Source organism: Chanodichthys erythropterus, chromosome 7, assembly GCF_024489055.1.
Source record: "Chanodichthys erythropterus isolate Z2021 chromosome 7, ASM2448905v1, whole genome shotgun sequence".
NCBI lineage: Eukaryota > Metazoa > Chordata > Actinopteri > Cypriniformes > Xenocyprididae > Chanodichthys > Chanodichthys erythropterus.
The window spans coordinates 43,376,151-43,390,802 of NC_090227.1; the positions used below are offsets into that span (position 1 = coordinate 43,376,151).

At 32.0% G+C, this 14,652-nt stretch overlaps 1 protein-coding gene across 3 annotated transcripts; it reads left to right on the forward strand.

Annotated features, from left to right (window-relative positions):
* The first annotated feature begins 3,102 nt into the window (after positions 1-3,102).
* ugt5f1 (UDP glucuronosyltransferase 5 family, polypeptide F1) lies at positions 3,103-10,669 on the forward strand. 3 transcript variants are annotated; one of them, XM_067390656.1, is made up of 3 exons: positions 3,103-3,170; positions 6,138-6,188; positions 8,694-10,669. In XM_067390656.1, exon 3 carries the CDS (start codon positions 8,720-8,722, stop codon positions 10,298-10,300), a length of 1,581 nt encoding a protein of 526 aa, XP_067246757.1. In that variant the 5' UTR covers positions 3,103-3,170; positions 6,138-6,188; positions 8,694-8,719; the 3' UTR covers positions 10,301-10,669. The 3 variants fall into 3 exon arrangements, with proteins under 3 accessions (XP_067246757.1, XP_067246758.1, XP_067246759.1); XM_067390657.1 differs by having other exon boundaries at positions 3,121-3,170; positions 6,141-6,188; XM_067390658.1 differs by lacking the exons at positions 3,103-3,170; positions 6,138-6,188 and adding an exon at positions 7,663-7,828.
* Positions 10,670-14,652: the final 3,983 nt, after the last annotated feature.

A 14,652-nucleotide genomic window follows, 5' to 3' on the forward strand; every position in this document is an offset into this window, starting at 1 on the left:
CAAAGTTACTGGGTTGTCCTTTTTCACATTTTCTGTGTTGATAGATGCACCAGAGACATGATTATAGCACTTAAACATGGAAAAAGTTAGACTTTCATGATATGTCCCCATTAAGAGATATTTTTATAATAGTGTTTTCTAACATAATAATACAATTTGTTTTAATTTGGTCAAATTCATGCAAATTCAACAGAGTTCATGTCAAGGAAAGCAAAAGAATGAGCTTCGTTTTATTCAGCATAATTTGTGCAAACACTAAGTGCAAATAACAATAGATTCTATTTACACTCTAAAAATATATTTTCTTTGCAAGAAGTGCAAATTGAAGTTAGATGCTATTTAGTAATAAAGATATGCACATTTGCCAGATTTAGCTGAACAGACAAAGATGAAGTTGTCAGTTTTCAGATTTCATGGTTCTATTTGACGGCATATTTTCATGCATGTTTATTCTTTATTAATAGACATAAACTAATGAATATAACAGTTGATTTGTTGTACATCTTCCACACAGAGAACAAGTTTACAGGCCGAGATGAATCCTGGACGAGTCCTGCATCATTTCAGCGTTTTCAATAACAACCGTGTGTTTTACTGTAAGAAAGCAAACTGTTTTCTTTGTTTTTATGTTTAATTTCATAATCATTAGTCATTTATGCAGTTGTCATTTGATTTATCATTTATTCATTATTATTATATGATTTACATGTATTCATTTTATCATTTAATCATTTTATTATTAGTATTGTTCATGTCATTTTATACTTTATTTTACTTATTTCCCTGCTCTTGCAATGCTTGCTATAGTATAGGCTGAGAGACGATTGATCTTCTGGCAGGGATTCGGCGTCCGGGTTGAATCTATATCTGATATTTCTGTAATGGAGATTTATCCTTTTCACAATACATATCGTTTCAAAACAGCTGTACAGAAAATGCATGTGTCTACGTTACACAGATGATCTGTTATCAGAGGAGCCGAAGTTATGTATTTCACAATTGTACAAATCATGCAGTTAGCTAACAATGTATTAGTTATTAATCATCAGCTCTGCTCGGAGTGCATATGGTCCCTCTCTAAATAGTGTTAAAATAACACTCAAGCAGAGTTAAAGTTAATGAGATAATTAAGCAAATAATAAGGCTGTGACTAAAGTCACTTGTAGTTCTTGTGTTTTTTATTTCTTCAGTGATTCTGCTTGTTAACAGCAGGTGTTCATCACTACTGTGCAATCATTACTTAATTAATTGCTTTATTATCTCACTAACTTTAACTCTGCTTCAGTGTTATTTTAACACTATTTAGAGAGGGACCATATCTACTCTGAGTAGAGTTGATTTAACTCTGGGGATTTCGCTGTGTATTAGTTTAAAGCAGAAATAACAGGATCCGTGAAATAAAGAATACATTTATACAGGGATCTTGAATCAAATTTGTCACTTTTTACTCCAGTGAATATTTCTCATTGTTGTTTTGTTTTTGAAAGTCAATTTAAACTTTAAAGTGTTGACTACAGTAAAAATACAATAACGGGGCATGTTGTCACAATTGTTGTCACAATTTGCCAGTATTGTTCATTTATTTATCAACAAACTTGTATAAAATATGGTGATATTGAAATTTTAGTTTTGTTTCAAACCTACATTTGTAATGATATTCTCCTCTCATTATAATTATTCTTCATTTTCTAATAAAGATTTTCAGTTTTTTGACAACATCACACTTCATTTACTCTGGACGACATGGAGAGGTCAGACTAATGGTAAGTTATGTTGTTCATAGTTTAGTTTTTTTAATGCATAATGTCTGGTGAAATATTATTTTAGTGATATTACTGATTATTTAATATAAGATGATTAAAAAATAGGAATGTCCTATTTCTTGTAGCTAATAATAGAGTTCAGGAAGCCATTTATCATGATGTTAAAGTGTTTGGACTGCCAGTTTGAGCAATGTTACAATCTCTTTCAACTCAAAGAGATTCTGAGGAACTTTTTACTCCAGTAAATATTATGGCCAACAGAAACGAATTAATAAACTGTCTAAAATTGCAACAAATAAAACAAATTCACAAAAAAAAAAAAAAAAAAAAAATCTAATTTATGACAGCTTTGACCACTGCTATAGAGAAAACACTAATTTGTGTGACTGGACATTTCTATAATATAATTATATAATTTTATCAAGATATAATTTCCTGTGTGACAACTTGCCCCGGTCTCCTCTATATTTTGAGAATTATTAAAGAATGGCTGGAAATAAAATTCTGTTACAAAATCATTATAACAGTACATGATGACTGAGTAGGGCACTTCATAAGTACACCATAAAAATTATGACAAATGATACAAACACAAGAAAACTGATATCAATTCATAGGTTAATAGAAATTGTGTAATTACACAAGCAACTAAAATCCCAAAATCTATTAAAAGATTTTCCCTCTTTAGGTAGTCACTATTTCAAAACATCACTAAAATATGACGTCACTGAATTTTCTCTTCGGTTCCAAAGATTAAAAAAGTATTTTTAACCCCTTGAGTACATTGTTAATTTCTTTATTTTATATGGTAAATTCTTTATTCATAAACAAAAGTTTGCAAATAATATTCCATCCTATCCCCATTTCAAAACTGAATTAATATCACTTCTCAAATCTCTCCATTATATAAATAACAAAAAATCTCTACAATTTATAAAATATTATGAAGAAATGTTTAAAGAAAATACATGTATTTAAAAGCTTTCCTTACATGTCAATGATAGTGTATGCATTCTTATGTCATCTTTTATTTATTTATTTTTTTAAATGTGTGTATTTGTATGCAATTCCTTGACAATGTTCTTATGTTACTCAGCATTAATAAAAAAATAAATAAAAATAAAGATTAAAAAAGTATTTATGTGAATTATTTATGCACCCGCTATAGACTTCTACTGTTTATTTAAATTCATCGCTATTTTTTTATTTTTTATTTTATCTAGAGTGTAATAATATTATTCTGTGCTGAATGACATAGAAATATATCTTATGAATAGTAATGACGCGAGTGTCCAATCATCATGGACATGACGTAGTTAATATTCATGAGCTCCGCCTCCGCGCACCAAACAGAGAAGCGTGTCTCATGAGCTCGCTGCTACACTGTTGTCACTCTCTGTTCGGCTGGTAAGTTCATTTATTTTATTTTTTAAAAACAATAACAGCTTTTATACACATCTACAGATGGACAAGCACAGTTTTGGACAGTGAAAATTTCCGAAACATTCATAGTACCGTCAGAAATGAGCTTCCATGTTGCCTGGTCGTTGTTTGTCTGTGGACTGATACTGTGCGTTTAATGTTGCATTTGCATGATGCATGTATTGAACACTCTAAATGCTCAGTGTTTTTCTTCCTAAAACAAAGTGTTGTCGAGGGCAGTAAGGGAGAGAGTTGACTCTTACTTCCGGAAATAGAATTCACTTTTCCTTGAGAGAACTGAACTCCCTTCATTAATATGTCTATCAGTAACGCTGATGTTCTTGTTTACATCAAGACTTAACAACAAAATAGCATGATAACCATAGATACTACTGTAAAATGCACCAATATATGGTCTTTATATCATTATCTTTATGTAAATTGTCATTATTTTAATTTTATTTTATTGGGAGCAGTTACAGTTGATACCAAATAACCACAGTTTTATTGATTGTTTATTTACTATGGTAACTATGACACAATCATGGGTTTGCAATGAACTGGACATTAGTTTATTGTCAAATACACAATATGCATCACATTTCATACTTTGTTGATCATTAGGATGTGTTAATATGGCTATGCAGATTGATTTAAAGCGATATTAGTACTCATTTAGTGTGGTGCCAGGCGACTGATCGCAGTGTTTATAGATTATGCATTGATGACAGATATAAAATTCACCTGTAAACATTAACCCTTGTTTTCTGTTGCAGGTCAGTTTGACCTGTTTTGATTTTTGAGTTGTCAGAAACATCAGTTAATTTGTGACTTTTTCTCATTTAGGGTCATGAACATGCATGCAAAGTTTCAGCACACTCATGTATTTTGACATACACACTAAACATTTGCAATGTTTGCGGGTAAATTTGACTTGCATATTTTGATGTTCTAAGGCAGACCCAAAACAATAACATGGTTATATTTTGTTATTACTACTCTGTAAAGCTAAAAAAAAAAAGCACTTTCCTCACTTATTTCAATACAAAACAATATTGCAAAAATGAGCTGTCATTTCTTTTTTCAGTCTGTCTGAAATACTGTCTAACCTACATTATTTTTCTTGAAATTTTGTGACTTTTTCTCATTTAGGGTCATGAACATGCATGCAAAGTTTCAACACGCTGATGTTGTGAAATGTGCATACAGAAAGTATATACGTTATTACTGTCCGTGGGTCAATTTGACCCGTATAGACAGCCATTCAAAATCAACTACAGACCCAAAAAATAAAACACTTCTGTGCTGAATGTCAGAACTCCCCAACTCTAGTCCTGAAGTTCCAGTGTCTTACTGAGTTTAACAGCTCTTATTTTTTAAAGTTTGTGGAAATATAAAGTTGTTTTACCTGTTAATTGTCCCACATTTTGAGAATAGATATGAAAATAACTTAAAAATGTCAAAAATTGTTGAAAATCTTGAATACTTCAGAGCACCGACTTAAGTTTGGTATCTTTTGAAAGGGAATACTTCAGATTATTGTAGATGTAAAAAAAAAAAAAGTTGTAAAAGAAAAATTTTAAACGCGTATATATACATATATATATATATATATATATATGATATTTTTTATATAAAGATATATTTTACGAAACATGTTCAACTATAAAACTTAAAGAAAATTAAAGCTAAATATCTGAACAAGTTATGTGCCAAATTTTAGGTTGATAACTCAAAAAAACAACTTTCAGTAAGATTTTTCATATGCAGTACCAAACCTTTCCACTAGATGGCATTCAGACTCCACCGGTGACGCTTTGATTTCCATATATGGTTTGAGTGATCTGTATGGAAGTAAATTAATGCCAAATGTTTTTGAAATAAAAAGCTTGTTGAATTGCACTAATTAAAAAAAATATGATAAAATATCATAGAGGTTGCATTGCTCTTCGTCAACACGCATTAGCGGCTGCCTGCAGTTCCCCGATGTGAAATGTTGAATTTTCTGCTGAATTTGAACCACTGAATTTGTGGAAGTGGACCGAAAATTGCTAATCGAATTTTTTAAGTTGTATTTTTAAACAGAATTAATATGTTGGAAGTGAAATCTGAAAGGTGAATATAAATTATTGAATTTTTAGTAATGAAAATTTCGAATTGAAATATTCACGGCTTAAATATACAACCATGTTGAATTTCAGCCCTTAAAAATACAATGCATCAAAATGTAAGCACAGCTAATGTAATGCATATATTTTTTTCAATTAGTTCAATTCAACAAGCTTTTTATTTCAAAACCATTTGGCATTAATTTACTTCCATAGATCTGAAACATATCCATATTTTTCAAAATATTTATGAAGTAGATATCCTATTCAGAAGACGTTTGGGCAGTAATGTTAATATTTGATTTGAATTAAATCCTTAAAACACATATATAAAAACATACGGAAAAAATCAGAGCGAGTGTTATAGTTTGGCACCACATCACAAATGAAGAATCTATCGCAATGTCTCTATTGCTCTGTCATTTCTTTTGATATTTGTTCAGTTTTCATATTTGTCTCCAAATATGAAAACTGGGGTCTGAAAGCTTTCAAATGATATATGGAACAGTGCATGAGGGTTAAATAAGTCTAAGGTTCACTGTTAGGAACATCTTGATTTGAAAAAACCCATCTGAAATATATTAATCTGGGATGCGGATGATTGACTTGCTGCTTGATTTTGTCTTGGGTTTCCACGTCCCTTTTGTAACGTGTTTTACATGATGTTCAATGCTCAAAATGTGCTTCAACAGTCCAACAGGAAGTGATGTCAGTTAGTTTTGTTCTGAATGTCTGATTACACAAGGACAGCACTTGTGATATGAGGTTGTGCTAGTGACATTTAAACAGTTGATTGACCTCCGTAGTATTTTTGGTTACTCAAAATATCTTCTTTTGTGTTCAGCAGAAGAAAGACAGAAGAAAGAAACTCATACAGGTTTGGAACAACTCAAGGGTGAGTAAATGATGACACAATTTTCATTTTTGGGTGATCTGGCCCTTTAAATGCAGTCTAGATGAAATTCAACAGGACAGTTTGACGCTTTGACGCACTAAAATATTCCATAAATCCAATTACAATGTTTGTATTTTTGCATATGCAAACAGTATAATTATCAAGATAAAACATGTTTTGAATAAACCTTGAGTTTGTTCCCAGAGAAAGTACTTTTAGTACGTAAACAACATGGTTTGTCAGTATGAAACAGCATTTGCAAACCATTTTATCTCGTTAATCTGATGCATTTCTTAAGGAAAGATAATGAAGATAAAGTAAAGACATGGAGCAAGTTTTTATGTTTAAATTAATGTGTATTGATGTTCACAGTAAGAACGTAAATAGAGTGATTTATTTTCATGTTGACTTGTATTCATGTTATCCATATTTATGTAGATGTTTGGTGAATGGGGAAAGTTTTATACATGAATAATACAATGTGCAACCACCCAAATCCCTCTAAAACCACATAAAACTGCATGAAATAGTGTTTCCTGGAGACACACATGAAGGTTGTGCAAGAACAGCATGTCAGAACACATGCCGAAACAAATCAACAATTCACCAGGCAGAGAAACTGAAGCACTGAGTGTCAAAATGATGAATACATTTTTAATAAAAGATCAGATTCTGTTAAAACAGTAACAAATCTGCTGTGCATCCTGGATTTAAAGTGAAATGATTATTGCTCTTAAAGGATTAGTTCACTTCAGAATTCAAATTTCCTGATAATTTACTCACCCCCATGTCATCCAAGATGTTCATGTCTTTCTTTCTTCAGTCAGAAATTAAGAAATGAAGGTTTTTAATGAAAATATTCCAGGATTTTTCTCCATATAGTGGACTTCACTGGGGTTCAACAGGTTGAAGGTCCAAATGTCAGTTTCAGTGCAGCTTCAAAGAGCTCTACATGATCCCAGACGAGGAATAAGAGTCTTATCTAGAGAAACGATTGGTCATTTCCTAAAATAAATAAATAAAAATTATATACTTTTTAAGGTCACACATGACACGGGTGGAAGTACCACAGTAGAGCGAAAAACTCCACTTCATCTGACAACATTGTTTTGCATTTTTTAGTAAAGGCCGTTTGACTTTTTTTGCATGTTTTCTTTGTAAACACTGGATCGGTACTTCCGCCTATGTCACACGTGACCTTTCCAACATGATTACGTCATGCATGGCTCATCGCAGAGCAGTGCAAGACGAGCATTTGTGCTTAAAAAGTATATAAATGTTTATTTTTATTAGAAAATGGTCGATGGTTTCTCTAGATAAGACTCTTATTCCTCGTCTGGGATCATGTAGAGCTCTTTGAAGCTGCACTGAAACTGACATTTGGACCTTCAACCCGTTGAACCCCAGTGAAGTCCACTATATGGAGAAAAATCCTGGAATGATTTCCTCTTTTCTTTTCGACTGAAGAAAGAAAGACATGAACTAATCCTTTAAATAAAGTGTTCTGCCACCTTGAACCTTCATATAAGATTACTGTATATACTGTAAGATCTGCATCTGTTTACTCTTATGGTTTTAACCAGTTTTTACAGAATGTGAAGATTTGGAAAAGTGGGGGACAAAAATTGTATCCTGTCCAGGTACCTTGTGTCACTATTAATGAGTCCAGAAAACAACATTTTACTGTATTTTTGGGTAATTTCTGTGAAATTCAGTTTAACCCTTTGGTACTGTTCAGGTGTTTTTTTTTTTTTTTTTTCAATGAAATGATTGTACTATATTTTAGTTCAATAATGTTTTTTTTAATGTTTTTTTGTATTTTTAGGGGATTTTATGGTACTAAATTATATTTATGCAGTATTTGTAATCAATTTTTTCACTTTTTGAGCATGGACCTGAAAATGAAATTTCCAACTTAAACCGTCATAAATCTTGAAAACTTTGGAGCAACAGAATGAAGTTTGGTCTCTTTTTAGAGATGACACTTGGCAGATAATTGCTGTAAATTTAAATTTATTGTTATGCAAAATGCACAAAAATACAATTTTTTATGAATTATATATTTTCCAAAACACATTTTACTCTATAACTGTTAGAAAAATCAAAGCCTTCAATCTAAACAAGTTGTGTTCCAAATCTGAGGTTGATATCACAAAAAATGAGCTTTCAGTAAGAATGTGTTTGGTTGCAGTACCAAACGCTTCCACTAGATGAAAATCGCTTCCCATTAATTTCCAATGCGCTAATTTTTGACTGCATACAATACAAATGTGACTATTTTTCAGGACCATTTAACCTTTTCAAATCATGTCTTTTTTTTTGTGTTCACAAAGCAAGTGCCAAAACCTTTACCAAGTTTTGTACTGATGAAGTAGAAAAACAAAACGTAAAATGTTTGGGTCAAAATTGACTGAACAGCACCAGAGGGTTAAATCTATTCAATCCCACAGATTTGCTAAAGCTTGTCTGATAAATGCTGAACATCATCCGCTGTTTGTCTTTCAGAAAGACGTTGCACTCCTCCAATAAGGATGGATTTTATCTATATCTCAAGCATCATTCTAACCCTGACCGTCCCAGCGCACTGTGGGAAAGTCCTGGTGTTTCCTCATGAAGGCAGTCACTGGGTTAACATGAATGTTCTGATCCAGGAGCTTCACTCCAGAGGCCATCAGATCACCGTGATCCGGGCCCTCGACAGCTGGTACATCTCAGAGACGTCGCCGCACTACGTCTCCATGACCGTCCCGTTCCCACTGGGAGGAGACGACGAGTTCTACCGCGGTTTTGTTTCTAAACAACTGCAGATCAAACGCCAGCGGCAACCGGCGTGGACCAGATTCAGACTGGACATGGACCTCAAGGACAGATTTTCCGAAATGCACAGGAAGATTTGCGAAATGGTGATTCATATAATTGAGAAGGAACCTGCGCTGTTAGAACAGATCAAACAAGCCAACTTTGACTTGATGTTGACCGATCCCGCGAACGGAGGAGGTGTTGTTCTCGCTCACTATCTCAATCTGCCTCTCGTCTTTAACGTCCGATGGACCGTTCACGGAGAAGCTCATTTCACAATAGCCCCGTCTCCGCTGTCCTACGTTCCCTTCCCACCTTCTCAGCTGACCGACAACATGACTTTTCTTCAGAGAACGTATAACATGCTGTTTTACACATTTCGGCGTTTGCTTTACCAGCGCACCGTTGGTCCTCATTACAGCGCTTTGTGCAGCCGATATTTCGGCCCTGATTTGGACTATTTTGAATTATTCCAAGCTGCTGATATTTGGCTCATGAGGGTGGATTTTGTCTTTGAATTTCCTCGCCCAACCATGCCAAATGTCGTTTACATTGGCGGTTTCCAATGCAAACCCTCAAAAGAGCTTCCGAGGGATCTTGAGGACTTCGTGCAAAGCTCTGGAGAGCACGGCGTCATTATAATGTCTTTAGGAACGTTAGTTGGGCAGCTTCCTCTCGACATAGCCGATGAAATAGCCGCTGCGTTCGCTCAGCTTCCCCAAAAAGTGATTTGGAGATACACCGGAGAGCGACCGTCGACTGTGGGCAACAACACGTTACTGGTTAACTGGTTACCGCAGAATGATCTCTTAGGACATGCAAAAACCAAGGTTTTTGTGTCTCATGGAGGAACTAATGGTATTTTTGAAGCCATTTACCATGGCGTTCCAATAGTCGGGCTGCCACTTGTTTTCGATCAGGATGATAACATTTCCAAAATGAGACACAGAGGTGTAGCGAAGGTTGTGGACATCGCCACCATAGATAGAAGTATATTCAAAGACGCCTTACAGGAAGTGCTTAATGAGCCGTCCTACAGAACGAACATGCAGAAGCTGTCCAGACTCCACAGAGACACGCCATTAAAACCATTAGACAGCGCCATCTTCTGGATCGAGTTCGTCATGAGACACAGAGGCGCTGCTCACCTGCGCACCGACTCGTATAAGATGCCCTGGTACTCGTATTACAGTGTTGATGTCGCAGCGCTCTTAGTGTCGATTGTGTCGTTTATAGTTTTTATTATATTTAAGGTGATTAAATGTTTATGTTGCAGGTTATGTGCAAAAAGAACACGAGCAAAACAAGATTGAGTTTGAGGGTGTCTTGAAAGGTTGTGGAAATAATTTTTTTTTATTTTTGGCATAAAAGAAAAATCGAGATACAGTACAGTCCAAAAGTTTGGAACCACTAAGATTTTTAATGTTTTTAAAAGAAGTTTCGTCTGCTCACCAAGGCTACATTTATTTAATTAAAAATACAGTAAAAACAGTAATATTATTAATAAATATTAAATATTAATTTAATATTTATTTATTTAATTAATTATTTAATTTAATATTAATTTAATAAATATTACGAAATAAATATTATTACAATTTAAAATAACTGTGTACTATTTAAATATATTTTACAAAGTAATTTATTCCTGTGATCAAAGCTGAATTTTCAGCATCGTTACTCCAGTCTTCAGTGTCACATGATCCTTCAGAAATCATTCTAATATGCTGATTTGCTGCTCAAGAAACATTATTTTTAACATTAACATTAACAAACATTAACATTAATTATTTTCAATGTTGAAAACAGTTGTGTACTTTTTTTTTCAGGATTCCTTGATGAATAGAAAGTTCAAAAGAACAGCATTTATCTGAAATACAAAGCTTCTGTAGCATTATACACTACCGTTCAAAAGTTTGGGGTCAGTAAGAATTTTTATTTTTATTTTTTTGAAAATAAATTAAAGAAATGAATACTTTTATTCAGCAAGGATGCATTAAATCAATTAAAAGTGGCAGTAAATACATTTATAATGTTAAAAAAGGTTAGATTTCAGATAAACACTGTTCTTTTGAACTTTCTATTCATCAAATAATCCTGAAAAAAATATATCGTACACAAATATTTTGTACTGTACACATTAAATGTTTCTTGAGCAGCAGATCAGCATATTAGAATGATTTCTGAAGGATCATGTGACACTGAAGACTGGAGTAATGATGCTGAAAATTCAGCTTTGCATCACAGGAATAAATTATATTTTACTATATATTCACATAGAAAACAGTTATTTTAAATTGTAATAATATTTCACAATATTACTGTTTTTACTGTATTTTTAATTAAATAAAGGTAGCCTTGGTGAGCAGACGAAACTTCTTTAAAAACATTAAAAATCTTAGTGGTTCCAAACTTTTGGACTATACGTATATATATATATATATATATATATATATATATATATATATATATATATATATATATATATATATATATATATATATATATATATATATATATATTATATATATATATTTTTTTTTTTTTTAAATGCCAAAAATCATTAGGATATTAAGTAAAGTTCATGTTCCATGAAGATATTTTGTGAATTTCCTACCATAAATATATCAAAAATGTATTTTTGTAAGTAATATGCATTGCTCAGGACTTCATTTGGACAACTTTAAAGACCATTTTCTTAATATTTTGATTTTTTTTTTTTTTTTGCACACTCTGATTCCAGATTTTCAAATAGTTGTATCTCAGCCAAATATTGTAAATTTAAAAAAAAAAAATACCCTTATGACTGGTTTTGTGATCCAGGGTCACATATATAAATGTATATGTATGTATTTATATATAAATCTTTACTTTTATCAATTCAACACATCATTGCTGAATAATCATCTTTAAAGTTGTCCAAATGAAGTCCTTAGCAATGCATATTACTTACAAAAATAATTTAATTTAAAAAAAAGAAAGAAAGAAAAAAGAAAGAAAGAAATATATTACTGACCCCAAACTTTTAAATGGTGTATTGTTACAAAATATTTCTATTTTAAATAAATGCTGTTCTTTTTTAACTTTTTATTCAAAGAATTCTGAAAAAAGCATCACGGGTTATAAAAAATATTAAGCAGCACAACATTGATAATAAATCATATTAGAATGATTTCTGAAGGATCATGTGACACTGAAGACTGGAGTAATGATGCTGAAAATTCAGCTTTGATCACAGAAATAAATTACATTTTATGGTATATTAAAATAGAAAACCATTATTTTAAATTGTAATAATATTTGACAATATTACTGTTTTTTTTTCTGTATTTTTGATCAAATAAATGCAGCCTTAATGAGCAGAAGAGACTTTTTCAAGGCATTAAAAATAGTAATGTGTCCAAATGACCATTGTTTTGTGTGCGTGTATATACAGTATATATGTGCATATTAGTTTGGATCATGCGACACTGAAGACTGGAGTAATGATGCTGAAAATTCAGCTTTGATCACAGGAATAAATTACACTTTACTATATATTCACATAGAAAACAGCTGTTTTAAATTGTAAAAATATTTCACATTTTTACTGCAATTTTTGATCAAATAAATGCAGACTTGTTGAACCGAAGAAAACATTAAATAATATTAATTATTCCAAACTTTTGAATAGCAGTGTATATATTACAGTTTTGTATATAAGTGCTTTTCTCTCCATTTTTTTGGTCTGTTTATGTGGTTTTACTGATTATATCAACATTTTTAATTTAATAATAAAATAAAACATTTTTAACTTCCGTTAACGTAACAGAGATTTACCATGTGAATTCTGATTAAATGTTGTCTAATGTGATGTATTTCTGCAATGCACAAATATATTTATATATTATATTTCAGCATTAACAGTAGCTCACACTGCATGAGTTAGAGCATTTCTACAGAATAACGTTCACTGATGAATTGTTCACATTAAGATATGTATTAAGAAAGTAAATATGTGATTTCACGTTGACTTTAAGATTGAAATGATTTCTCCCACTATTATCCCGTCCAGAAACCATTAGCACATCATTAGAGGGGTTTTGTCCCGTCTGTAATTACGGTGATGTATTACAGTGACCTGCGGGACTCGAGTCTAATAGAGGTGACGCTCAACCCTCTTCCACCGCTGTAATGACTGAAAACGCTTTAATATCCGACAGTGTTTAATCACTGCTGCACGTCTTCAGAGCAATTACAGCTGATTGCGAGGATAACAGCTTTTAAACAGTCTGGATGACAGTCAATTAAAATGTATTTTATTTTACACGAGGAAGTACTGAAATTGAATATATATATCATTTTATTTTGTACATGAGCACTCCTGATACAACGTCTATATAAAGAGTCTAGAGTAATATTCAAATGCAGAAACATCACATAGATATAAAAATAAAACATGCAAACAAAAGATATTGTGTGTTACAATTGCATGATGGGAACATAAAGTGATATGGGTTGTTTATTTACATAGTATTTCCTGAATCCTTAAACTGTTTAAACCCCGGTTTCTCATGATTGTGTGCTGATGTATGGATTACTGTACAATCACTCATTTTGGTTATAATAACAGCAATTATCATGTCAATCAAACTGCTTTATTACAGTGACACTCAGAAAAAAACGTGCAAAAATTATACTACACTATTAAACCAGAGGATACACATTATACTTGAAGTTATTGCTTTTGATGGTATAATTTCTGCACATTTTTATGCGTTTTATTTGCTAATATAATGAATTACACTAGTAAACAGAATGTATTTACATGTTGCTCCATAACATCTCAATGCACAGCATCTGTGATTGTTGCTGATTGACACAGACAATGACTTTCATTTGGCTTCAAGCATGTTTGCATTAATGCATTTGCATTGGAAATCTATGAGCTAGTGTTGCAAAGGGTTTAATTTGCAGTTAAAACACATATTAATTCTTCTGCATGAGAATGTGTCATGTGAGCCTTGTGAACAGCCCCTTTCTGTGTCCTTGTATGTATTACTGTGTTTAATGGCTTGACAGGATATTTTTTACATTGTGACAATGTTCATGAATATTAAGCACATTTCCCTCTAGCTCTCATTACTTTAATACATACAAGTACATTATTTAACTTGTAAATTATTCATTCATCATAGTAGTATTACAGCGCTTTTTAAAACTTATTTTGAATTTAATTAAAAAAACAATTATTAATCAATTATTTTTAATACATTTTAAAGATATATTGAATTTTGTTGGATAATGTCATAATGTCTCAATGCAAAACTTTTTTTTAACTCGTATAATCTTCTCTGTTCTTGTAAACGGCCACTTTCTGGTGTTAGTTCCCTCCGAAAACTTAACTACTCACCCTCTTGTTGATCTAAAGCTGTATGACTTTATTACTTCCTTAAGGATAATTGATAACACTTTACAATAACATGAACTAACCATGAGCAATGCATTTGTTACTGTATTTACTAATCTTCGTTAACATGAGTTCATTGTTTGTTAATGCTCACAGTGATTTAACTAATGTTAACAAGATGTTAATAATGTATTAATAAATGTTTAAATTAACATTATCAAAGATTAATAAATGTTGTAAAAGTGCAGTTCATTATTAGTTCATGTTAACTAATGT